The sequence below is a fragment of the Falco punctatus genome (genome assembly GCF_963210335.1).
Source record: "Falco punctatus genome assembly, chromosome: 1".
Taxonomy (NCBI): Eukaryota; Metazoa; Chordata; class Aves; order Falconiformes; family Falconidae; genus Falco; species Falco punctatus.
Genome location: NC_137580.1, coordinates 59,718,623 through 59,745,951, shown reverse-complemented (window position 1 = coordinate 59,745,951; position 27,329 = coordinate 59,718,623). Strand labels below are relative to the sequence as shown.

General features: G+C 36.2%; 1 protein-coding gene across 2 annotated transcripts in view; it reads left to right on the top strand.

Moving 5' to 3' along the window:
* The first annotated feature begins 4,237 nt into the window (after positions 1 to 4,237).
* Positions 4,238 to 27,329, top strand: part of DLC1 (DLC1 Rho GTPase activating protein) — a 231,565-nt gene continuing 208,473 nt past the window's right edge. Inside the window, exons 1-2 of one of the 2 annotated variants that reach the window (XM_080385794.1) lie at positions 4,238 to 5,339; positions 20,482 to 21,643. In XM_080385794.1, the coding sequence (XP_080241920.1) occupies positions 20,594 to 21,643 (1,050 nt within the window). In that variant the 5' untranslated portion in view covers positions 4,238 to 5,339; positions 20,482 to 20,593. Of the gene's footprint in view, positions 5,340 to 20,481; positions 21,644 to 27,329 lie in introns of those variants that run through there. The other variant, XM_080385795.1, reaches the window with a different exon arrangement.

Below are 27,329 nucleotides of genomic sequence, written 5' to 3'. Positions count from 1 at the left end.
AACAGTTTAATTAGAATTAGGTTTATTTGATTTGGGGTTTTTTAAATGATACATTATTTCTTATAGTGATACACACAAATATTTTTGATTCTCCTTGTGACTTTGAGTCCTGAAGTGTCTGTCTAAAGGTTGATGAGGACATTTCTCAAGTAGCTTAAATTATATCCTGCTTATAAATGCTTAGTAATGAAGAGTTTTGCATATAGATGTAATCTTAACATATTCAAACAAATGTCATTTTGCTGAAATAACCACTTGTAAAGTTAGTGGAACTGGGAAATTGTAAAGAGCCTTTTTTAGACTTCTTTATGCAACACATTTATGCTGTACTCCAGTGTGCTAGGACCTAGCAAAGGATATAGGAGACATGCTCATGTCCCTGAACACAAGTAGTACATGAAATCTGAGTTTCTCTCACACCTGGCTACTGCCCCCAGCCTCTTTATTATGCCAGTCTGTGTATGCCTGATGAATGCTTCTCTTTCTCTTTCTTTGCCTTGCTCCCTCTTGTGTTTTATCCATAATGATTTCATCACATCCAAAACTTCATGAAAGGTCTTGGCATGAACAAAATAATATATTTGATACAGTAGGGAATTTGAAAGTATGAAATACTTAATGAAATCAGGTAATTCTACTGTGAAGCAAAAGCAAATGTTGAAACTTTGAAAATGGTTAAAAAAAATTGAGCTGTCTGCCTCTGTCTTACTGTACTTTCAGCTGTTTCCAGGTATACTTAAACAAAATAAATCTTTTTACATCATACTTCAGCCATTAGGGGAGATCTGTCAGGTTTAACTATACTCTTTAGGGAAGAAAAAGGAAGATGTCAGGAAAAACTTTCATATTTTTCTACAAGGCATATGGCAACTTCTGCTGCTGAAGACAAATGACAGTGACTTCAGGTGTGCTTTTCTTTTCCCCTCTCCTTTTAGTACACATTACTCTGTCAGCAGGATTGCTTTTTAGGCATGAAAACTGATTGGGTCAGTCCACAAACCCTGGTGATCCTATTTCACTGAAGAAGTTCACATTTTTTATGCAATAAACCATAGCTATATTGTATGTTAATGATCTTTTATAAATCAGCTGCATGATTTAAATAAATTCTCATTAATTTATGTAGAGATATGACTGAACAAGAACGGAGTTATGGAGAAGACCTACCTCCATGTGTAGTTCTAGGTCTAGAAAGAGCAATCACATCCTCAGACAAAAAAAAAATAATATGGCTGAAAATATCTGTATCAGTATTATACTAATATCTGTGTACAACTACAACAGAAATTGCTTGGCTACTTTAAATTTTTCTTAGTTTTTTAATTGTTTTGGTAGCTCATTTTATGTAGGATCATGTAAATAGATTATTTGTTTCTCTTCCCATAATATGTCATGGAGTGTACTATACTAATAAGAAAAAAAATATTTTATATTTTGGGATAAATAACATCACATAGATTATACTTTTCTCTACATTATTCTCATTTTATAATTATTTTAGAAATAAAATATAGTTATAATAGTAATAGAATATGATGATTTTTCATCTAACATGACCTAAAAAGCAATTAGAGTTGTCTGAAAACCTGATTTATGGCCTAGCTTTGAGCCATATGGTTTTCTGAGCTACAGAAGTACCAACAAAAAAGACCATCTTTGTGTTTGATTTAAGCTCAGAAACAGCAAGGAGCTGAATTCTAACATTTTAGTATAGCCAGTCTGAATGCAGTTGAAGTTTACCACTGCATACAAAGTACAGCAGTGTTATTAACTTCTCTCATTATTGAACTACCTTATTTCTTGTTACTCCTCCATTCTTCTATTTTCTTTTCTCAGCTCTATTGATTGTCCAAGACCCAACACTATTATTAAGATTTTCAGACTTAGATGTTATGATTACATTTATTTGTTCTTCTCTTTTTTCACCATAAAATACTGATATATGCTTTTTATTATTATTATTATTATTGTTGTTATCATTATAGAGTTTTATCAAAGCAGCTTAGAACAGGTATTCAAATTCTGGTTATTCTTCTTTCTGTAGGTGTAGTAGCAGGAAAAGATATATAGGAGAGAGTCTGTCCCCAGCTTTATTAGAGAGGAAATGGACATTGTCTACAATGTCCTTCTTTCCTCTTTTTTAGCTATTCATCAAGCGTTAGGATATTTGAAAGCAAGCTGTCTTTGTGAACCTCTTTCACAGAGCAGACCATGTCCTAATACCTTTGTAACTTTTAAATATGTCCTCACTTATACATTTTTAAAATCTTATTCCTGTGACCAGTTTCTGGGGAGAAAAAAAAATAAAAGAAAGAAAGCCAAATAACAGAAAAAAACCACAACTATTTTATTGAAATCAAAGCTTCCCGATGGAATGTTAAGTGAAGTTTAACTGAAGAAAAATAATCGGATAAAAAACATTTTTATTAAAATTTTCTCTTGAAATACCTGATTTTTGGGGGGAACAAGGTGTTTTAAACAGGGCTTTTTACCAATTTTTGATAGTATCTAACCCAATATGCTTAGTAAATTTTAACTGTAAAGAAACTAAAGGCTTTTTGTTTTATTTTGATTCCCATAAAAATAGATTTCAAAATTGTGAAATTTATGCAATTGCATAATTGCAAATAAAACATGTCCCTTTGCAGCATGTAATTTATTAACTGAATTCCAAACTAGAAATCTTTCAGGAAAATAGTATAAATCACACTTTACAGTAGAGTAAAAGTTATGCATTCAGATCTTGGGCTAGCCAAATACAGTTTAAAATCATTCTGAAAAGTTATTTACCTCTGGGGCTGCACTTCTGACTGTTCAGAGTTTACCACACATATGCCATTTCCTTTTACGGGCTTCAAAGACCTCTGTCTTTGAAGATGCAGAGGTTAGGCTAGTAAGTCATTCCACTTAAGGTTGTCTACATCCACTATCCATGTACATGAAAACTACTGGGAAAAATTTCAAAGCCACTTCCATTTGGGCCTGCATAATTTTGCAACTAACTTTTAAAGTTAATACTGTAATTTTAAGGCTGAAAAATGCATGTATAAAATTACATGTATGACAATGAAGACCACATTTGGCAAATTTAGCAGACTTTAGCACAAAATTCCACATGCTGAGGAACTAAAGCTTGACAAATTAGCTCCAGATATGGCCATATTAGTGGGAGCTGGAGACAGCCATGCAGAGATGGCTTTCCTTTGACTAAGAAATGCCCTCAAGAAGACTCACTTGAGCTAACAAAGGCATTATATAAACAGTTAAAAGGCGGTTGTTGGAGGCTGGTAGAAAGCTCATGTATCAGCAGTTAGTAGTTATGAAAGTTTCCTATCTCCTTTCAGAATAAATACCCTGTCCCAGTTGTGGCAGGCCTGCTAAATGGAGACTTTCTGGTCTTTAAATGTCCAGGCACTATTTTGTATAGCATGTGTATGTGCTGTCTTAACTCCGCATCTCTGTAGCTCCCTCCAAAGGCCAGCCAAGGGCCAAAGATTCCAATCAAAAACCTGATCAGAAATGGTGAAATCGTTTACTCAGAGTAGTAATTAATAAAGAGGGTTTCCACTGGCTGAAGGGGTTATCAGGAGATAAAAGATGTATGACTGACCCACCCGGGAAGACAGTTAAACTTAGAAACACTTCTTTTTTTCTTTAAACTTCATCCTGTAGTTTGGAAATCATACATGGTCATTACCATTATGATTCACATTGAATTAAATGAAATAAAAATTAAGTGATTTCACCTAAAAATGAGACAGTGACCAAAAATGTTTCTTACATGCATTTATTAGTAGAATTTGCTATATGAATAGCTAATATTTATTATTAGTAGATACACTAATTAAAGCCATACTAGTCATTTCCATTAGCTTACCCTCAAACTTTTACAGAGCTGTCCGTCTGGTTTTAATCAAAACCAAATGGTAGTCCAAGTTCTCAGGCTGGAACAGCTAAGAGGAAGTCATTCAGAGGAGGCAGAAGAAAGCAGAAAAGATAAACAGATGATATTCACTAAATTTGTATAAAGCAAAGGATGTAGATGCTGTGGGTTACTCTGGAGATGTGATTCAGGCACCCTGTCAAGCTGGAACGAAGTAGTTACAAGTGTTTTATGTCAGCAAAATACTAATATGATCAAGATGGAGTCTGTCCTTTTGCTTTTACAGAGCTGGATTTGTGTGACTCTGGAGGATTCTCAGAAGAGGTAAAGCAACACATACCGCTGCCTGCAATATGACTGTGTTTAAACTGTAGCGTTCATTTTCTCAGATCAGGCTTATTCTCTTGAGTAGGAATACAATTGTAGTGTACACGTGTAAATGATATCTGTCTAACTGTGTATATTATTTGCGCGTCAGAATAGCACTAGACCCTTTGTCAATGCAATGTGTTCGTCGAGTTTAGACCATGTTGCTCTCTGCCTGTTTCTCACTACCTGGTGCCAAAGACCAGGTGTTGGGAGGTGTTCTCCTGTTGTTCTGGGTAGCTGTTATCTCTGCAGGGACATTAGAGATGCATAAAGGATTTCTTCAAAGGAAAAAAAACACAGGAGGGAGGGGCTTAAGAATACTTTTACATTATGTAACTTTAGCAGAGATCTTCCCGTTTGACAGAACTAGCTGAGCACTGCATTAGGCTTAACGTCTTCAAACGCTCGGTCCTGTTGTCTTTTTTTCCTTTCCCCCCACCTCTGCACGCTCCCTTTCCCTCTCCCTGGCGCAGGCAGGCAGGCTCGCTGTCTCTCTCTCTCCCGCTCCCTCTCTCTCAAAGGCAGGAAATACTTTTCAGGCAATCTGGGCCTGGTTGTTGAGGCCCCTTTCACAAAACATCAGTCTGAATTTAGTAGACAGAAGTCACTGGGAAAAGCTTGACAGGCTCGTGCTTGGTTAAGGCTCCCTCCAGCTGCAGAGGGTGTTTTTGTTAGAACCACACATTGAGCGAAACTGCTTAGAATAGAGCAATGATCTCAGTAGCGAAATCTGAACTTTTATGCTAGCAGGAGCTAACTGGGACTGAGCTCGATTGTTTGTTTGTTTGCTCTTTCATTTTGGGGTTGTTTTTTTTTGTTGTTGTTGGTCTTTTGGTGGTTGGTTATTTTGTTTTTTTTTTCTTTTATTGACCAAAGATTTTGGGGAGGTCATGTCCAAACTCCAGATTCTCCTCATCTAGGTAAGGCTGCCTTGGAATCTTTCTGTACTTGAAACTACCAAAAAATACATTAAAAAAAAGAAAAGAAAAAGAAAGGAAAGAAAAGAAAAGAAAAAAATCAGAAAAGAAACAAGCAGTATCCAGCACTGGAGCTTTCTGCGTTCAGGATCTCGGCACTAAAACTGGAGGTAAAAAAACAATAATCATTATAAATATGTATTTAGTTGTAGACTGTGCCAATTCTGTTTATCAAAATGCACCAGATCTATAGACAAATCTTGTGTGTTTTTCTTCATCTTTTAAAAATATGCTTGGTAAGCTGACTTTGTTTATTTGCATTCATATATAAATAGAGCTGCGTGATCTTGCTTGCATAATTTTTAATGGATATTAAATAGGAAAACTAGACGTGTGACTGATTTCTTTTTTCACCTCATCTGCCAACAGGGAGGGCATTTAGGGCTATGCTTTGCCTCTCCCCCCACCTTCCCTTCCCTCCCTCCCAGCAGTAATGATAGTGAGGAGTGTTTTAGGTAGATCTATCAGCAATACTTCTTCTGGGCTTGGTCTCTAGCCTTTTCTCAGTCCTAGATGATATTTGTGGTATAACTGGCAATACTCTCTTAAATGTGTGCATTCTGCATCTGAAATTCCAAGGTTTATTTCTTGGCATTAGCTAGATTAGGTTATTTTTTGTAAACTATGATTCGATATGCAGTTTGGGGTGTGCTGGTCTAGCATTTAGAAGAGGGAAAACAAGATTCAGTAAATGTCAGCTGACTATAATTTTCAGTGAAGATGTATGAATTTACTCAGTCTTTTTCTTCACTTAGTAAATGATCATTTAAAATAACAAGAATCTGCTGTTAAGGAGTTTAGGGGGAAATCTGGGATATTGTCTTTATGTGTGAATGGAGCTGCTGCTATTTTATGTAAAGGTGTGATTTAATTATTAAATTGTTATGGGCATCAGAAGCGTTTTTCATGCCAATCTATATAGTATCCTTCATCTTTCTGAAAATCTAAAAGGACAGTTGTTGCTTAGGAGTAATATAAGAGATTCTTTCTTTACTTACGTGTATCGTGAAGATTTCCTAGTTATTGGCCAGATTAGTAATTAAACAGGAATCAACGGTTTACATAGTTCAGGAAGTTTTTAACTTGTGTTTTGACTGAATATTTTTGCAAAATGATTGTTGAGTAATGAAATGGCTTTTGTGGCATGAAAGGACATGAAAGGACACTTTTACTGTCATTTGAATGGAAGAAAGTTTTTCATGCTGGTCAGGAGCAGCTCTGGGTTGTGAAAAGCATGGATCTGAAGGGGACAGGGAAGAGCTGGTAGGCAGCGAATTGTTCCTCGGTATATTCTAGGGTGAATTTTAAAATCACCATCATTCATTTCCTTATGGACAAGCCTTCTCCAGTTTGGTGCCCTGAGTTGGGAGAGCTGTGGTTGGTAGGTGGTGGGACTGAGAAGTTGAGAGGAATCTGAATGTCTGAGTCTCTGTGTCACTCATGTGAAATTTGTGCTGGAACTTTGACATCTCAAGGGATTTAGCATTAGTGGCTTTTACTGCACTGTATTCCCATACGTGCTCCTGCAAATATGCGTGTACATACTAAGTATTAGCAAGTACTCTAGTTAAATAGAAGCGAAAATACCAAATAATATAAATAATTATTCCATATCAAGGGGTCATCTCCTGCAGCAGTGTCTTCCAGGTTTTAAGGGATATAACGACCTCATCTGACCTCACTTGCAGATGAAAATAATTGACAGCTGAGAAAGTTGAACTATAGGGTAGGCAACAGAATAGAACCTAGAAAATATTTTCTCATTTAACTCAAAAGTTTCTTATAGACTATTTAAAAATATAATACAGCTGCCCATTTTTTGATTTAGAGGGTTTATTTTAAAGTCCTGAAGACAAATCACTCTCCAACTCTTTCTTCTACTTAGTCTAATTTCTCTGTTATGCTAACCTGGTTTTGTTTTTTAAGCTATTGCTATTCAAGAAAATGAAATTAGATAAATTTTACTGTCTAAAAAATCTCTGAGAAATCTTTCCTAGAGATATATATAGCAATAATGAACACGGAAAATGAGCAGCTAAAGTCTTTGACCTAGCTTTGGCCATTCAGAAATGTTACTGCTCTTAATAGGAAACAAGATGACTCCTTTGAACAACTAAGCACATGAATTTATATCTGCAGACTTGAGAAAAATTAAGGCAAGTAGTTTTATTCATGTAATAGAAATTACTCAAATAGTTTTCCCTCAGCATAAATTTATGTGCCTACAAAGTTATTCTCTTTTGAATCTTGTACCTGTTGACCTCCATGTTAAATTCCCTAATCAGAGCACTTGAACACAGTAAGTTTGTATATTTGGGCCTAATTCATGAAGATCTCTGTAACACAAAGCAAAATTAATTTTCTCCTAAAAGAAAGTTAAAGATAACTGCTTGAGTAGGCAGGTTTTGAATAGGCAAGGTTTATAGAAGTTCTTTGAAATTGAGCTTAAAATCAATTTTTAAATTATTTTTTAGGTGGTGAAATAGTAGAAGGATGCCTGTTTTGTTTTTTTCAGAAGTCTCAGAAGTTATTTTTTTTTTATTGTCAGAAGTGTTAAGCTGCATTTTATATTAAATTTTTCCATTGTTTTTAACATTAATTTTGTCGCTGAAACTTATCTTCTTTGATATAAAGCTTCCCTGAAGAAGGCAGTAGCAGGAGGAAGGAGAGAACTTAGGAACAGCTTTCTCTTTTCTCAGAAAGGAGATATATTATAGAGTATTCTCCTTTTTTCTTTTAGTCATCTGGTTCCATTTTCTCTTGTTTGTTTGTCTGGAGAAAACAATTAGAAGATGATTTTTATGTTGGCGTTCTGTTCCTTTTACAAAGGAAAAAGACAAAATGGAGTAACAAAGGGGTAAGAGCAATTGAAACAGCATATCCAGAAGGGCTAGATGTTAATTTACTTCCTGGTAGGAAAGAGTCTCTGGAGGGCTCTGGTCCAGCCCCTCGCTCAAAGTGGGCCCAACCAGAGCAGGTTGCTCAGGACCTTGTCTGCTTTGGTTTTAAATATCTCCAAAGATTGTGAACAGTGTGAATACTTAGTAAGAATGTTAAACTTGGCTGTACACACAGGTGTATTTTTTATATATATGTATGTGTACATGTATATGTGTGTATATATATATATAAAGGTTATACCCCTAAACAAATTTATTTAGAATTTTCACATGCAAATCCTATGTGTAGTAGGATTGTGAATATTATTGTTATGGAAATAATTACTGATACTGAATTTGAATATGTTTTCGGGATGCTGGCGGCGGCCTGTATTTCACCACTGATATTTGTTGATGCTTTTAGAAACTACTTATTTTAGGAACAGTCTGTTGGCAGAGAATTTCAAATTCACTGTTACCATAATTACTTGTTTCTCTTGAATGAGGAAAAGTGCTTATGTTGAAATTAGAAATGCCTGGAGTTTTATCTCTGGCATATTGTACATCAGCCACCAAACACAAATAGAGAGGTGTGCCTTAGGCTGTATGTATCTACATTAAAACTAATTAAACTCATACAGTGTACTCTTTACCTTTAGCCTTCACTTCACTCTAGGCTCTTCTTTTTCTTGCTCTGATCTATGATATTTCCTGCTAGCTTTCTTATTATACCTTGTATCAAAATTCAGTAGGTTTAAATGAAATGCCCTTAAACTTTAGGGAAGTTTGTAAACAATTCCTGTTACCTCTGAATATAGTGGTTCTCCCACCCTCTAGCTCACTCTTTATCAGCTCTAGGCTTTCCAGGGTGGGTCGTTCTTATCTGTGAGAGTTTTGCACTAGATCTTAACTATGACAAACACCTTTTAAGACTAGAATAAATAAATGGTCCAACTTGAACATCATTGTAGTTGTAGAAAGCTTGCCTCTTGATGCAAAATTAAACTTTGGATAAGGGGGAGCCAGTGGTGAGATTCAAAAACAAAATTTCATTAGACTGAGAGGTGAGGAAAATCTAGTATGATCAAGAGTAGTATGGAAGATCATTGTAAGGTGTTGCTCTAAGTGAGCTAAGAGAAAATGGAAGAGGCAAGGTGAATCAGTGAGATATTCATCTAGCCAAAGCAGTTTGATTTATATTATTCCAGCTGTATAACTGCAGTTTATTAAAGAGCATTCAACAACCTTAATTTTGTATTATTAGCATCTTTGCTAAGACCACTACAAAATATGAACTTGTTTTCTTCCATGAATTTTCTCCTGCAAGATACAGACATGTAATAGGCAACGGAGACTTACTTTGGGTTCACTGGTTCAGTCTGGAACATTTAACCCTCCACTTCTGAACAGTCCTGAGAGGCTCAACTCACTGGAAGTTGTACTTTTAGATTCCTTGTGTCCTTTTTTTGTCCACAGCTAAATGACAGATAACCATTTTCATTTGCTTGAATTGTTTATCTTTGGATAATGCTGTTTTATCAGAGAGATGTGACAGTTCTCAATAATAATGCACTGAAATAAGATTTTTTTGCCAAAAGGGTGGTCTCAGAGTTGTACCTTCCACAGCAGAAGCTAAACTTGGATGATTCCATGTGCAGAGACAAACCTAAATTTTAGTTCCATTAAATAAATACCTATGGTATTTAAATAAATGTCAGTGCCTTCCTGGAAACTTCCAAACCTTGAGACACTGTCAGCTTAATTGGATATATAGCTAAAGATTTTTAACAAGCTTTTGCATGTAGCTAGTAAAGGAAATAGACCTAGATTAGTTTTCAAATCAAGTGCGTGAGCTCGAGTCATTCATTTTATTTTTTCTGTACTCATGTACTTAGAAACAGTAATTTCCAGTGCTGGGTTGTCTTTCCAGGCAGGTTACAGATGCTTAATAGGAAAGTATAATCATAAAATCAGGAGACCAGTTGATGAGTTTGGAATTGAGGTATCTCTGGAAAATACTGTGGAGAAGTTCTATCAACTATAATAGTCGTATTCACATTATGACTATTATAGAGACAGAGAGAAAGGGGACAAAGAGGTGAGGTAGAAACACACTGTACACAAGTCCTTTGAAAGATAAGCTTCCTGAATTCTGAAATAAGAATATTATAATGACAAATGGTCAATTACAAGGTTTTATTCTGATGCAGACTTTTCTTCCCCCCAATTTCACCAACCTGGGAAATAAATTTAATTTTTACATTCCCTTATTTGAAGGTAGTGGACTTAATCAGGTCCCCCAGTGGGTTTAGAAACTACTCAGTGTCCATTAGAGGTTATTTTTCTCTCTAGTTTCAAAGAAACACCTGGTACAACAGCAATTTTGATCAATTTTTGCTTTTCACATCTTCAGTTACATTCCAGGAATACTTTCTCTGTTTGTTCCCAGTACTTTTTTACAGGTGCATCAAAATGGGATTCCAAATGATAATGTTAATGGTTCATTCCCACCAAAAAGCACAGCCATCTCAATAGTCATTCTCCCTAGACTCTTGGTGATATTTTTCTTTATTGATGGGACAAAATAATTTTCAGCCCTTTATGTAAAATGCATAATAATATCAAAAATATTTTTTAGTTCTGTCTACACCAGGAATTAAAACATGCCTCCTACAATTCAATAAACAGACTGGTTGCCAAAAGTCATTGTCCATAGTGCCTCAGATTTCGTAGCTCATGGCCGTAATGAGCACAAGCAACATTTTCTTTAAATGGAAACACTATACTAGAACCTTAAATCTAAAAGGCATCAGGAATACAATGTGGTTAATTTATATTGTTTTTAAAAGGACCTCCTGTGGTGAGAAAATTAGCTTTTCACTAGAGTTGGCTAGAAAATGGAATTTCTTGTGTCCTAAAAAAAAATGAGGTCTGAGAAAAAACTGTCTTAATTCAGGACCAAAAATAATAGCTAGGATTTTCTGGGTTGCTATGTCCTGTGGGATGGACTTTTCTGATTTCATGTCTTCTTTTCAAGACACTTCCAGTTAAGTGAGGGGAGTAAAGGGTGTATAAGGAATCTGCTATGTGTCTTATTTATTTCTGTTCTTTGGGGATGGAAAGAAGAAATTATTTTTGGGGAGGGTTGGGAGGGCAATGAAATTACCATATAGAGCAACTCCAAGTTGGAAAAGGAGAAAAAATAAATCCATTAAAGAAATAAAACCATATGCAAAAAGAAGAGTTGAAAGCTTTACACTTTTGATTGTTTTCATTCCAAAGAAATAAGCAATTTTATATTATGTAGAAATCAATATGGTATAATATTTTTCAGACTACTAAATTTTGAAGACCAGCAGACTCACAGATTGCTACATATATCATGGCTCTGATACTAAAAAAAAAAAATCTATGCTAGGAACATTTTTAAGCTTAAACCCTCTTCTCTTTCTAGTGGGTAGCTCTAAATTCAATAGCTATTGTCATTCTGGAATGATGCTGTGGTGAAAGTGATGGATTACCATAACAGCTAATAAGAATTTAATGTTGATCATTAATATATGAAAAATCCATTAATAAAATTACAGTAAATTAGTAAATTATACTATAAATACCTGAAAAATGTCTTATTTCTCTGTTCTGTTGACTATTCATCAATGCAAAATAGTAAAAAAGATGAAGTTAGGCATTTTAAATTGGTTTTAAAATTGGTTTGGATTTGATGTAAATCAAATGGGTGCAGATAATACAGATCTTTTAAGTAAGCCTGTATAACTGGATCTGTTTGGCTCCTGTCATTTCGCCTTTCTCGTCCTTGAGGAAGAGGCTCAGCTGATCTAAGGCTCAACATTGGAAATGAACCAAATACAAATGTAACCAAGCTAAAACCTGCTTTTGACTACAAGTAAAAGCCCTTCTTTGTATTGTGATGAGCACTAGTAAAGCAGCTACTTTCTGAGGAATAGGGCGTAAAGTTACTCCATGCTGGTTTATGTTTTCTAACAATAAATTAAGGCAAATTGACAAAGTTTGGGCTCGTACCTTAGGAACCAATTATATTTTCACGAAACAAGCAAGATTTCAGATGTCTGAACGAACAGCTTTCCAACTTAACTTTATAGTTTGAAGTATCTAATGTATTGAGATCTTACAATACTGCCAGACAGTATCACAATTTTTGTAACATGTTAAATGTCTTTTAAAGACATGAAATTAACAGCCTTACCAGTATTACGTGTTTTCACTGACAGTAACCTATAATGACCATATCTGACATATGTCAGAATCTGTAAAGGAGAAAAGAAGTTAGCTTGCTTAAGGGATAATGAAACTGATCCCCACAGCAAAGAGGAAATTGTTATCAAGTCACAAGAATGACTTCAGGTACTTCACTTGACAATTTTTTTTTGTGTTTTTTCTTTTATCAGAAGTCATGAACTTTTTTGCAGTGTATACCTTATATATACTATGCATTGTAACTTCTATTTCTTTAAATGCATAAGCCAAAAAAAAAAAAAAGAAAAAAAGAAAATCTTATTTCTGTTTTTATTTCTGTTTTGTATTTCTACTTTGGTCTTCTGTGCAAGTTCATGTATCATGAGGCACAATGAATAAATGTTCTCCTTCCTCATGATACTATTGATTATTATATGGCTCTAAATCCTCTCTTTCCCAGGCAGGAAATCTTAGGCTCTTTCACAGCTCCTGAGACAGAAGCTATACTATACTTTTCATTTTCTTTACTGTTTTTTGCTATACCTTTTCCTGTGCTATTTCTCTTTCTGAGATGAAATGACCATAACTGCATACAGTTTTCAGTTAATTGCATAATGAGAACTTAGAAAATATTATTATGCCACTGTATGCTCAGTCTCTCTTTTGCCTACTGTGCTACATACTTCATGATTTTCAATGAGTTTGAAATTCAGTTCGATTACCAGCCACAGTGAATCTTAGTTTGGGGTTGTTTTTTTCCTGATTGGTAGCTGATGTCATAGAGGCTTTCATTATGCATTTATAGTTAGAATTATTTTTTTTATTACTGTATGCTGTTACATTTATTAACAGGGAATTTCATATGCAATTCTGTCTCCTAGCTCTCTTAGGTCCCTCTGTATCATTAACAAACTTTGTCATTACACTGTTTTTCTCTTTCTGAATAACCTAAAAAGTGCAGGTTCTAATAGTTGCCTTTGCAAATCTATTAATAATCTCCTTCTTTATTTTAAAATAAATATATATATATTTTCTCACTTTTGGGGTTTTGTTTGTTGGTTTGGGGGCTTTTGTTAAATTTTCATTCTTCATTAGATATTCTGCATACAGACTTGCAAGTACGTAGTTCAGGACCAAGTGGTCTTCATTTGATTTGATATTAAAACCAGCTTTTGGCGCATCCCACTATTGGTCACAGCACCTCAAAGCTGAGTGTGCAGAGCAATTCCGTTTCTCCAGCCTTCTTATTGTGTGGAGATACCACCAGTGAGGCCTAGTAAGGACATGGGGATTTGTGGGCCAAAACCCTCTCTGCTTCTTCTTCCTTTTCATGATCAGAGAGAAAAAGATTGGGAAAAGAGTCTCTCTTTTACCCTAAAAAGGCCGTACTTCCCACACTTATTCCAAGACCTGGTCATGAGCCCTTCTGGCCATGTGTATCTCCCTCCTCAAGTAAAACCCATCTCTGACTCCAAAGACATTCGCCATTAGCTTGGAAGGCCATCCCTTTTGCATCTGCCCAGATTTTCCCCCTCTGCTTCCAGGCATCATAACTGTCCTCTTTTGTACCCCAAGTTACCTTGCAAGTTCAGTAATTTCTCATTTGACTATTATTCAATTCTACCAGATGATGCCTGATCACTTTATTTTCTTGCCCTGAAACCTCTTCTAATTGAGATTTCAATATAAGTCAGTTCCTCAAACTTATCTAAGCATTGTTACCTGTTGCCTTTTTTTGTTTGGTCTACAGCTTGCCAGCAGTTGGTGGTGCATTGAAACAGTCTTTTTTTTAAATCCTATATTATAGGGTATGTACTGGTAGGAATGTTTGTATGTTGCCCTTAGTTCATATCTCTGTAATAAACACTGATACCAAAGCCACACTGTCCAATGTAGTGCATCCTTCTGGTGTGTATTGAAGGCACAATGCAGTATCATTCCAATGCTACTGTTTGAGAGCATTTTGTAAGGTTTTTTTAATATTGGCCATTATTTTAAAGTATTTTGCCAGAAAATGAGGACAAAGAATAATTCCAGAAAGCACTTTTAATTATGGTTCATGTGGTAGAATGTCACACCCTCATGTTGCATAGCCATATTTCAATTAAAAAAAAATCTGTAAAATAAAATGGCTATATTTTTTCTATAGCTGCTATTTGTTCTCCTTTATTTAAAAAACTTTTGGGATTGGCACTTGTTGTGTTATGGTATCACCAAAAACTTAGCCTATGGCTTTCAGTAATCCTAAATAATGCAATGTATCATTCAGTTCTTACTCACCTAAGACTGTATTATACATTCAGAAACTCTCCCTTTCTGTCTAGCCTTGTATAACCAGAGTATTAAGCCTCTGAAAATTTTCCATTCAGATAGTTATAGCTGAGTCAAACTGTTAGCAAAATTTGTTTTAATTATCTCGTACGTGACAGCCACTTCTATTAAGAGACAAGCTATGACCCTAGATGTTGTGTATCCAGCATTGCTGCTAGTATTACTTTCTCAGAATAAACATCCATCAATAAACAAAGTGTAAGGGAAGAGAGGGGTTAGGGGTTGGGTTTTTTTTCATTCACTTCACTTTTAATACTTCCTGTCTTGAAAAGCCTGCAGAAGAAGCAGAAGTGAGCAGTGTCTAGTAAGCTGTACTGTCTCTACAGTTATGTGGATTGCATTGATTTGAGTCCTTTAAAAATATTTTTTAAAACAGAACCATGTATACAATGTACCTGAGTCAGTTTTAATAAATTTTTTTGTCTTAGTTTAGGCAGGACTTCCTTAGTTTCTCTTGAAAAATGAGATTATTAAGTATGCACTGTATACTTTCACAGAATCCCCAACTTTTTTGTTGAAGCCAAGGGGACTTGGGCTATGGATTTCAGTCAATCATTAGATAGTTACCACCTTTTGGTGCTACACAAAGATTGTACTTCTATTTCTGTGCGCTAATTCATGACTGAAAACAAACAGTAAGAGTTGTCCTCAAAGGAAAGAACTACCACGTGAAAAGACAATATTGGGCTGTGTTTGCGTTTATCCGTACAAAAATCAGCAACAGCTATATTTCTGGACTGTGATCACATTTATAACATAAGTGCATCATACGTATGCACATGCAAACCTTACCATTAAGCTTTATATGAAAGATTTCAACTGTTCTAAGATTTCATTCTGAAGACACACTTGAGGTAAAAGTACTGTGTTTTTTCTGATTTTTAGAATAAAGTTCTAAATATTTTAAAAGCAGTGCTACTTCAAACACTTTTTAATATTTGATCCTACATTAATAGCTTTTATACATAAAATAAATTAGCAAAAATGCATCTGGTATTCACTAGATTAATACCCTACAAGAAATATTATATTTCTATCTTAGGACACCAGGGTTTAGCATGTTCTATGCCTATGTACTACAAAGGCTGTTGATATAGAAACTGCAGATAAGGTGAGCTTCCACTTCAGTAAGATGCAAAGGGTGGTATATGTCCAGGAAATAAGAGAAGGAAGGATTGTAAATTCTAAAACAGGGGATGTTTTGAAATAACTAGCTGAGTGAAGACCTAGAGGCTTATGTTTTATCTCAAATTATTTGTAAACAACATTCTCTCTCAGCTTGGTATGACATTACTGAAAGAGCTGAATGTAAGCCAGACCAGGAAGATGTGAGATGATTTTATAGGAAACAGACCCTGTTCACTTAGACTTCCTTAAACAAAGTTTGCTGACTGGGGTCACAGACCAATGAAGATAAAATAATGATAACAAAATAAATATTTCTGCTTGATCTCCATTGCTTATATATGCTTATGCCTATGTAAAAATATGTAATGAAACAGTCTTCCTTTCATTTCTGTGTAAGTTCCTAAGCTAACACTTTGCCTTATTTTTTCACAGAAAATATTTGCATCCCATGTAAAGCATTAGCAAAAACAGAATCTTGCTGGCAGGATGATAGGGGCTGCCCTCTCTGCAACTCTTCTGTCACATTTAGTAAACTCTCCCATGTTCCTTGTAACTTTCTCCCTTTCAAAGCTTTTTTATTTATTGCAATATGGAGGTGATGGGTAGTGTGATGAATTGTCGGTATGGCAGATCTGACGGAAACAGTATGGGTTGTCACAGCTGCATCAGTGGCTGTCTTCGCCTTGGCCAGCCAGGGATTCCACCGAGGCGTCCTCCTGCATGGCAGTGTCATATTTGTACCTGGTTTTGTCATAGCACTTCCATCCTAATGGCATAGACTTCACTGCCCCACCTTGTGTGGCGCTACATTTCTCTCCTTACCTCTTACTCCCACTCTGGGAAAACCAGAGTGGGGTCTGCTCTGAAGGAAGCAGATGGAGGACGAGAGCACCCTGGTTGTGTGACTCTGCTTTTCCACTCTTGTAACAGAGGTTTTTGTGTCCTGACCTGTGCCGCAGAAGGGGAGCTGGGTCTCTGACAGGTCTGGGTAGTCACAGATACGGACATTTGACTAATTTTCCTTCCTCCCCTTTCTGTTCTCAGTCTAGCTCCAATTCCTATGTCTTCCTGCTGCAGCTTGCACAACTTTTGCAGGGTGTCAGTCATAGGTATCGGGGCAGATACTTCTTGTAGGCTTCTACATTTCCTTAAGGAGGGAAGCAAGAGAATGTAAAATGTGTTTCCTGCTGGAAACCGTTTAATTTGAGCTTCACAGAAAAAAATCACAGGAAACCTCCTTAAAGGAAAATGTTAGACAACCGAATTATAGGAGAGCCTACCAGTTCATCTTACACATCACTTCACTCTGTGCTTTATCATAGTATTGCTCTCGTTGGAAAAGACCTTTAAGATCATCCATTAATGTCCAACCATTAACCTAGCACTGCCAAGTCTACCGCTACACCATGTCCCTAAGTGGCACATCTACACACCTTTTAAATACCTCCAGGGATGGTGACCATTAATATTGCAATATTCAAATAAGAATATTGACCCAAAAAATAGGTCAACGTTGCCAATATTCCTTAACTGACACCTAGGATCAAGAAATTTTCTCCAGAAGTCTTTAACATTTGTATTTTGTTTCAAACCTCTATTCTTCATAAAGTTAATAGCACTAAGCAGTAGTGAACTTTAGTGCTATTGAAACGTAAAAGCAAATTATGAATTATGGGAGGAGCTGAGTGGACTGCATCATACTGACAGATGCCTTGATCAGAAGAAAAGGTCTTTTCATTCTACAAAACATTTCAACAGACTGCTAAGACTTCATCTACCTGTCTTAAAAACCTTGAAAAACCATACATATTAAGGTTTCTAGTTGTGGGATGTTAGTGGTGGAAAGGGAGAAAGGGGGATACTTTATCCCCTGGTGAAGAGTACAAATTGACTTGAGAGGGGTATTTCTCAGAGAACAGAACATGCTGCTTGTCAAGAAAAAATGTGGGCAGCAGTAGTAGAAAAGCAGTGATCCAGGCAGGAATGCTTCCTTCTGCAAAGTGGGAATGCACTGTGCTCTCTGGCAGAGAAAGAAGCACAGTTATCAACCTCATTCAGAGGTTTAGTGTTGAATCCTCCAAAGCACAGCTTATGCGCCTGTATGTGAGTGCCGAGGAAATAGGTTATCCTGAATACACGGTAGAAGAGTTGGCCCATAAGTGTCAAGCAATTGTAGCAGGAAAAGATTTTTGAAGCTGAATTGTTGCAGATAATGCAGACATTCAGGAGTGGAGAGGAAGTGGAAGAAAGCTTCCACCAAACTATGGGCTTCTTCATGTGCCATGGGAACAAGGGGATTTCAGGTATTGGTAGCCGAAGCTGCCTGGAGAGGGGGCATATGTAAAGTACATTTTTCATACTCAGTGCTAAAGTAAGCTTATATTTTAAAGTACAATGAAAGTACCCTTGTCATGTATTTATCTTGCATTTTAAGTAAAGTATTTGATATTCTCCTGTTTAATCATTTTTTTTCCTGCAGTCTGAGGCAGCCAAAACTAGTGATAGTGCAAGTAAAACAGAAGGGTTCCTAAAGTAAAATTTATTTGTTTTTCATCCCCCGTGAAATATAACTCTCCACATCCAAAAAATGAAAAACAGTAAGGGATCTGTTCTCCCATTTCTGCACACGTGTAACTCCATTTAGCAGCAGCAAGATTAACACACACCCATTAACTCTTTGAATGCCTGTTTTCTGCACACTAAGAGCAGCCTAAATCTTAGGTAGGTGGTTGCATTTGTGTCATTAGGAAATCTAATTCTTTCAGCTTTTTACACTTAATATTATTTGGGGGGAGGGGTTATTTTGTTCAGAAATTCTCCTACATGGCTGCAGCAACCATGCTTAATTTTCTGTAAGGTAGGTGGAGCTACTGTTCTAGTAGGGGAGGAGAGAGGGAAGATGCAAATGAGTTGCACCCAGATGCACCTCCAAGCAGTGTTAATGGAGAGCAGTACAAATCGTCGAGCCCCTTTTCAGTAAACCTGCCCCTTTTCTGAGGTCAAAACAAAACACAGTGTTGTTGTAAAACTAAAACAAGTGCTTCTGAAGAGCTTTAAGGTCCATCAGAAAAGGGCACAGCCGAAATTAAAAATATTGTCATTATTGATTTACACTCTGTGGTAATTTTGGACGTTGCACATTTAGAAATAGTGGGAGAATATAAATATGAAATTAAGCCAGAATAAGAATGTAAATGCACTGCAAATTTATCCAATAATTTTACTTTACATTTGAATATTTAGGCTTGCTCTCATATCCGACCAGGAAAGAAAAGTTGTATTAACTTCTTACTACCAAATTTTTCCTCTGAAAGTAGATAATTTTTTTTGGCCTGGCTCTGTGTGTTATTTTCCATTTTCCTCAGCCTCCCACACGCTAATGACTTGTGCATGGAATTCTCTTACCCTGTGAATATATTTTCTTTTTAAGCACAGTCTCCACAGAGGTGGAAAATGTGAATGTGAAATTAAGCTTACCATCCTCAAAGGTTAAAGATCTAGTAGCGTGCACAACTCTATCCCAAAAGTCAGTTTGTCAGGACATAATTTACAGGTGTTCAGTTGCACAGGCATAATTCTGCATTTGTTTCAAGATGAATACTTTTATACCTTCAGGCATGTGATTTGTCAAGGCAGCTTTGTTGCCTGGTGGGCAATCAGAATTTACCTTAGTGTACTGAAATGACCCAGAACAAACTCAGTACTTAATTTTCTTTATTGCCGAAATCAATAAACAAATCCATGTTAAGTGCTGACAGTTCTTATGTAGGGAGTGTATGAAATCAATAAGCAGATCCATGCTAAGCACTGACACTTCTCACGTAGAGAGTGAAAAGTAGAAGTGTCTGCTCCTTGAACTTTGAATACTCTACAGGCCAGAAGTTTTGTTTCTTTATTTGACAACAAAATTTTTAATTTTCTTTTATAATACATTCATCCATATGAGGTATTTTCTTTGTGCTAATTTGCACAAGCAATGTTACAAGATTAATATGTCTCAAATGTCATCATCCAGAAGGCCTGATACAGCAGCCAGTGAAAAATACCCACCTAGATAATCAAGCAGGGACAGTGGGCAGATTTCCCCTGCAGCTTCATGTACTACTTGTAATTACAACTTGTCCTGAAGAGAGTGAAACAATAACAATAAAAATGAGAGCCACTGAATGGCCAAAGGTACTCATAAGACAAGTAGTTTATAACATTGGTAAATTCAGAATAACCCTCCAGTTCTGCTCTACCTCTTTGGGAAACAGCCAGAATTCTTTAGTCCATGAGCATCACTGAATGGGTAAGAAATACAATATGACTTTCTGTGGAAATCAACTACAAGGTATAATGTCATTTATACTGATGTAAATTAATATCTTATAACAGACAGCAAAGAGAGGCTTGTTGTCAAATTTTGGCTCTGGAGCTACTTGCCTGTCCATTTGTCTGTTTATACTTTTTTTGTTTACTTGATATTGGAGAGTAATCAGAAAAAAAGTTATACTGAATTATGAGCGCTGCCAAGTTTTGTATGAAAAGTATTAAAACTTTAAACAAAACAGTCTTCTAAATTCCTGTCCTTCTGGTCCCGCAGTCTTATCTTGCTTTTACACTTTTGTTTAAACCGCTCCTTCCCTTTTTTTTTCCTCCTTTTTTTTTTCCCCTTTAGAGTTAATTCAATAACCCAGTCTTTTTTTATTTCTTGCAGATGTTAAAATGATGAAACCATCTGTCCCTCTGGAGCAGTGCACAGCAGCCATGATATCTCCTCTGGTCCTCCATGGAAGGTACTTTGCAGCCTGCTACTGAACTGTTATGACATGTCTCTAGCAATCAGAAAGAAAAGCTGGGAAGAGCATGTGACCCAGTGGATGGGATTGGCTTTGGAGTCTGTGGAGTATAATACAGCATGTCGTCACGGACTTGTAGCTGATAACTTGCAGACAAGTATGGAAAAAGATGAGGGTTTGAGTGTGGACCGGAAAGAAAAATGTGCTTCGTTTCCAGAGTGCTGTTATAGTGGAGAGCTGATTGACTTCCCTGCAAAGCAGTTGGGAAATGTTTCAAAGGAGGTGGATGAAAACGATAACCATGAGGATGAGGAGCATTTTCTGGAGGCCAGCACAGAAACTCTAGTCCATGTGTCTGATGACGATGATGATTATTCAGCACTCAACCTGGATAGCGTTAATTACCATGTTACTGCTGTGGGAAGGGAACCAGAAGATGAAGAAAAGAGTTTGAATGGAGCAGGCTCCTTAATACAGATGGTACCTATAGCAGAGGATAACAAGGCAGCTGAAGCATCTGGAATAATTGGAGATACAAGTAAGGAACCTGGTTGTGACACAGTTCCTAAGGAGGAGATGGAAGATGTTTGTGGTAGTATTGGCCAAAGCCTGGAGCTTTGTCATTATGAAGGCTTAAATGAAGTAGTAGGTGTAGAGAAAGAAAATCGATCTAATTCTCCAAATGCAAAAGAAATTATTATGCCTGGGAAGCAGCTGCTTCATACTGCTGTAATTGCACAACAGCGCCGGAAATCTGATGCTTTTAAAGACGGGCTTGGAAAGTCTGAGTGTAATGTGGTAGAGAGTGGGATTTCTTCTGAATCATGCACCAGCAGTGATAGACAACTATGCTCAGCAGTGGAATCCAGCAACTGCCTTGTGCAATCTTCTCCTTGCTCTCACATCCCGGCAGTGGAAAATGGTCTGGATGAGAGTGGTTTCACAGAACCTCAAGTGGCCCCTGAAAATAAATGCCTTTCAAATGTCAGTTCAGCAGAAGACATTCAGTGTTTACATATAAGGAATCATTCGACCACACAAGAACATTCAGACAGTCAAGTGAAACTGCGCAAAAGAAAGGTAGGATGCTCATAAAATGCAGAGATTTTTTCTAATGTTTTCCCGCAATTTCTTATGAAGGTGATTCAATGACTAATTGATTGGAGATAAAATGTGGTTTTCACCCTTTCATTATTTTGTCAGATTTTTCTTCAAATCATTTCAAGAAAAAATGTGTCTGTACAACAACAGAGTTGCAGGAGCTCTTTTTAAGGCCTGAAAATGGCTGAGCTGTGAATTTAGAAGATAGCTTATATTCGCTTTATATATTTATATATTTTATATATGTTGTTCAAGGCTAAATGAATAAGTACCTTCTATGAGTTTGGGTTTTTTGTTTATTTGTTTTTCTGTTGCTACCAGGTATCATTACCTGTTTCCTTTTAGGAAACAAATTGTGTCCAGTGGTTTGGAAGCCTTATTGAAAAAAAGAGAACAGGGAAAAAGTGCAGCAAAACTTTAAAAAGGAAAAAAGAAGTGGAAACATTGCAGTAGTACTTTGATTTTCAGCTCAGCCCCATGAGCCTATGTTCTTGCAAAAAGAAGTATTGCTGAGTTTGAAACAATGTTTTGTAATTTTGAAGCAACCAGAGAGTTTCACTGTCTACACAGGATAAGGAAGACTATCATTACAAAACTTTAATGGACACTTTCCCTGGCAATAAAACTCCCATTGGCTTTAATGGAAGGAGATGTGCTGAATGTGGCACTACAGAATTCATCCTAAAGCATGCTTTCCCAGCTATGCCGCTTATTCTTGCTAATAACCAATTTGTAATTGTTTACTTTTCTCTGCCTTTTTCCATTTTACATCATCCAGCTTCTTTTGTCATGTTTTTTATAAATCTGTTTCCTGTTAATTTTGTGGGGTGATGTCTGCTGTAGTGTCTCAGTAGCCATTTCACTAAAGCTCAAATTCATATATCTAAAGTACTGGTGCCCACACAGCATCCTGGGCTGCTGGCTATTGCTTCCTTGTGCAGACCCTTTGGTAATACTAACACTCCATTGATATGGTTAGAAGCTGTAAAAAATTTTTGCAAAAGGTTTCAGAAGACCTCAAATCCAGCCTTCCTTTGGTAGTTTTTGCAATACAGTTAATGTGGTAACTGTTTAATTGATCTTGCAGCACATATGGCTCTGAGTTACAATTAAGAAACAAAAACCTGACTAGTAGTACCAAAAATACTAAATTTACCCCTCTGCAGAAAACCGTTCAAGTTTTAAAAAATCAAATTAATCAAATTAACATCATATTTGAGAACTAATTGACTATTATACCTGCATTCTCAGCTGCCCTGTTTTAGCACCGTATTTTTTTTTTCTAAGCATAATTGCTGATATTGATGTATACATTTCACACAGTTAGCAAGATGTACCATGCTATATTTTTTTAATAGCTTCAGTCCTGCTAGTTTTCATGTATCCTTGTATCTTGTTTTGAGGTCATGTACTCATTCCAGTGCGACTAATGGTGAGATAAACTAAGAAAGGACGTGAGCATAGAAAGGAGCAAAACAAAGAGTTGCTTCAAGGAAGGTTGGGAGTTATGTGGCTGTAGCAACTATGAAGCTGTGTGCACTGTAAAAGGGGATGGAGTCTCTAAATCTGAAGGAGTGACCTCGTACCACTTTGGTTAAAATCTTTACCAACAACTGTAAAACATTTGGCAAAATGGAAAAGATATGATCTTCTGTTGCTTGTGCTATTATTCATCTGTAAGTTTTCAGGACATTTCTACAAACAATGTTCCTGTGTGCAGTATTTTATCACTTAATATCATGTGCTCTTTTACAAAAGCCTGTCTGTGCCTGTAATAACCTATAATGAAAAATGTACGTATGTTTACAAACTTTCCTTGAAAGCCACTTTTGTAATTTTAACAAAACATTAGAAAAACAACAGTCTTGAAACTGAATCCATCCATAAAAGCCAAGTATTTGCTTTGCAGTGACAGGAAGACTTAAGGGATTGGGAATGGTGTATAAAACCTTTTCTCTCAAGGTCAGCAGTTCAAACAGTGCAGTTAAGGCCTAAAACACACCACTGTCTGATTAATGCTCAGTGTCAATTATAGCTACACATAAACATATGCCCATAAAGGTCAGAATATGAGAAAAGGTACATGGAGATGAATTACTAAAGGTATTTGGGCACCCAGACCTCGAGGTGGCACGCTGGGGGAATCATAAAAAGGTGCTGAACTTCAGGTACTTCCATGACAACTAAGATCTCAGGACCTTTGAGCAGATATCATTCTGCTCTTGCTGCTACTAAATTCTTCTGAAAACATGTTCCTCATTAACATATTTTAAACTGCTTTTAATTGTGGCATAGAGCATGACCTCACCTCTTATCTTTAGATCAGCTGTCCTCAAATTGAAGCTGAGGTGAGGCAGCGTGGATCTGTTGTGCTGGCTCTCCAGATGAATTTGGGTTCGAGGGCTTAAGGGCTTAAGTTTAGCATCTTTGACCAGCACTAGCTCTGTTTCAGTAAATTACTTCAGTCATGATGGATGTACTGACACGGAAGTTGCTTTTTGCAAATAGGTCCAGCTGTTACAGCATTCTTTGCTCCCTCAAGTCGCCAGGGTTCAGATGGGTTGATACATAGCACCCTCTTTTCCTTTGCTTTCCCAGAAAGGCTTCCTAAGGGTTAGAAACAGGAAGCGTCTGAATTTAATTGTGAGAAGTTAATGATCTGAAGTCTAATTGAAGGATCCCACAGTACTGTTGTGTTGACTGATAATCAATTCAGTTGATCCACAACATGAAGTTGATGGTTATTAATAGTTCAGAGTAGCAGAAGCATAAATGGATTAATTATATGTGGCTACACCAACTAGACCATCCTGACTGCTTTCCTGGGTTAAATAAATTTTAGATTTTAAAATAGTCACTTCACTTGAGAATTGTACATTCTGAATTTCCAAAGATTGGAATGAGCTTTGGAAGGAATGAGCAAGCTGCAATGCTTGGGGCATTCCAACAGCTTGTGCGTATGTTCACATATATGATGCAATAGAGCTTTTAGGGAACAATATACAAAACCAGATAAGTATCAATTAAGAGAATGCCAACAAAAGGAGAATATTTAATCATTATACACTGATTTTAAAATGGGAAAAAATAGCCATTACTTTGTAAAGGATCCTGCAAATTTTTGCATGTGCTCTGTTTTATGCTTTCTCCAAGCTGCTCATCTCATCAAACTTAAGGATAGCCAGAAAAAAACCTGCTGGGAGATATTAAGTAGGTGTACAAATGCACCAGAACTCCAACACATTAATTGCCATTCTTTTCAGTCACAAAAAAACCTACTTCATTCAACATCAGCATAAAAAGGTGGTTTGAGGCATATAGTTTCACAATTCTCACCACTTCCTGAAGACAATCACAGCTATTGAGTTGCAACTTATATTAATCTGAGTTTTGTAAACGCAATTTTCAAAATAAGGCTAGGATAGCTCTTTTACATGCTGAATCAGTAAAGGAGTAGAAAGTCATAACTGTGAAGTCTGACTCCATGAAATTTAAAATAAAAATGGAACAGCAACGCACTCCACTTACAAAAGAAATTTTAACTGTCCCCCTCTATTTCATTGTTCTCGCCCCCCCCCCCCCCCCCAATCTTAGATTTTATGCCTAGAGGTTGTTCCATATATACAGTGAGAAAACAGGTACAGAACCAGCTGTGACTGTTCATTTCTCTCTCCTGTAGGATAATGTTATATCCCCTATTATTTTTAATAGAATGCAAAGTGACTCATGAGTCCGGGGAAGAAAACAACAAAACACTGTATATAACAGCAAGTAGCATTGGTCTCAGTTCATAGGGGATTGTAATATCCCTGCATTTAATGGAAGGAGGAGAAGGAGTAATAAAAATCATTCTGCATGCAAAAAGATAGAATTACTATTAATCTGCTTTTTAATAAGGCTCAGGAAGTTGTAGTAAATATTTAAAAACAAAATTCAGTCCACAAACTAGCTTAGCAAGATAGTACCAGAAGACAGGGGAGGGGGTGAAATCTGTGAAAAGATAAACAGATTTTTCCCTGAATATACAAAAACATATAAATGTATTCTGATTTGATCCAGAGTAATTGCAGGAAATATTCCTCACATGTATTTGGGCTGCTTTGATGTAATGGAGTTTAATAGCTGAATGCCAGAAGAAAAAGAATTTAATGAACAGAAACAAATGAAAAATTACATGTAAAAATTGTTAGTTACCTGTCCAATTGTTTTCTCAATCTGGATAAGGTATATACATTGTCTTTATCCTTGCAGTTAAGCACAGTTTACAGAAAATCTGTCATTCATTACAATAATGAAGTAATTTTCTATCTCCTATGTTTTATAATCCAGACTGTAATGATATAAGCAAATAAAAATTTTCTCATGCATCTCAAAGCAATGTTCCTTTGCAATGCTTAATATTGTCATTATTTTCATTAACCTGTGGAAGAAACAGGTTCTAGAACTGCTCAATCACTGGAGAGAGGCTATTGTCACTAATTTTTTTAGAAGTCTGTGGAAAGAGTTTGGAGTAAATATTTCAAAAATAAGCCCTCTTGAACTTCGAAAACAAGTTCAAAATAGTTCGGACAAACTCTGGATCAACATTTGAAGTTCTGGTTGGTTATCTAAATTAAGTATTAATTCTGAAAATGTTGGGGTTCTCTTCTGATGTAAAACTTCTAGTTTCCTACAGAGATTTTTTATTAGAATTATTAATAAATTCTGTAAGGTTAGATATAATAAAGTACTACACACAGTGTGATGAAATAAGAAATTGGTACATAATGACTGGTTTCAGCAAATGGAATTGATGTATTGTGATCTGAAGTTTGTTAGGTCAGCTGTATCCCAAGAAAAGGTAGAGTTTAGAATACTGTTTCAAGAAGGGCTAATCAAGGTATCAGACTAATGGGAATCTATGTGGTGAATTTGTATCAGTTTCTTTTCACAGGTAATCTCAGACTGGATTTCAGTCTCATTAAAACATTTTGCTTATGTGTTCCTGAAAAATGAATGAAGTAAACAAATGTTTTAGTGCACTAATTCCTCATCTCTCTTTTATGAGGCTTTGCTTTTAATATTTACTACTTGCAGTACTTCACGGTGGCCTGCTTAGAAGCTTTCCAGTTTCAAAAATTTGATGTTATTTCAAAGTCGTTCCTACAAGACTAAGTATAATAGTCAGGGCTATTTCCTATTGCTCACTATTATTGCTACTATTTTAATCCAGATTTCTAGATTCTAGATTAAATGCTGTGTGGTTTGCAAAGGATACTTAAAGACACAGCTGATGTCAGCATGACAGCAGCAGCCAGTGTCAATGAGATGCAAATTAATTTAAGAAAAAGACTACCAGAAGGATGGCAGTAAATGTAGAAAGAAACCTGGGTAGAAGGTTACCTGTGGTGACACAGGTCTTTGTAGCAGCACTTTTCCCCTACATAAAAGCTGTGAGTTTTTAAAGCATGGTTTTGCATTTTCTGTACTGTTGCAATAAAGTTTGTTTCATCATTTCATCAATTATAATTATACCAATGTGAGAAAACAAAAAAAATTCTTAGCTGAATTCAAGTCTTTCCATCCAGATTTGCTACTTGAGTATTATGTTTTCCCATGAGATGTGAAGGCTGACTCTCTTCCATTACAGTGTTACAAATTCTGTTTTACAAGGCTAAAATTATGC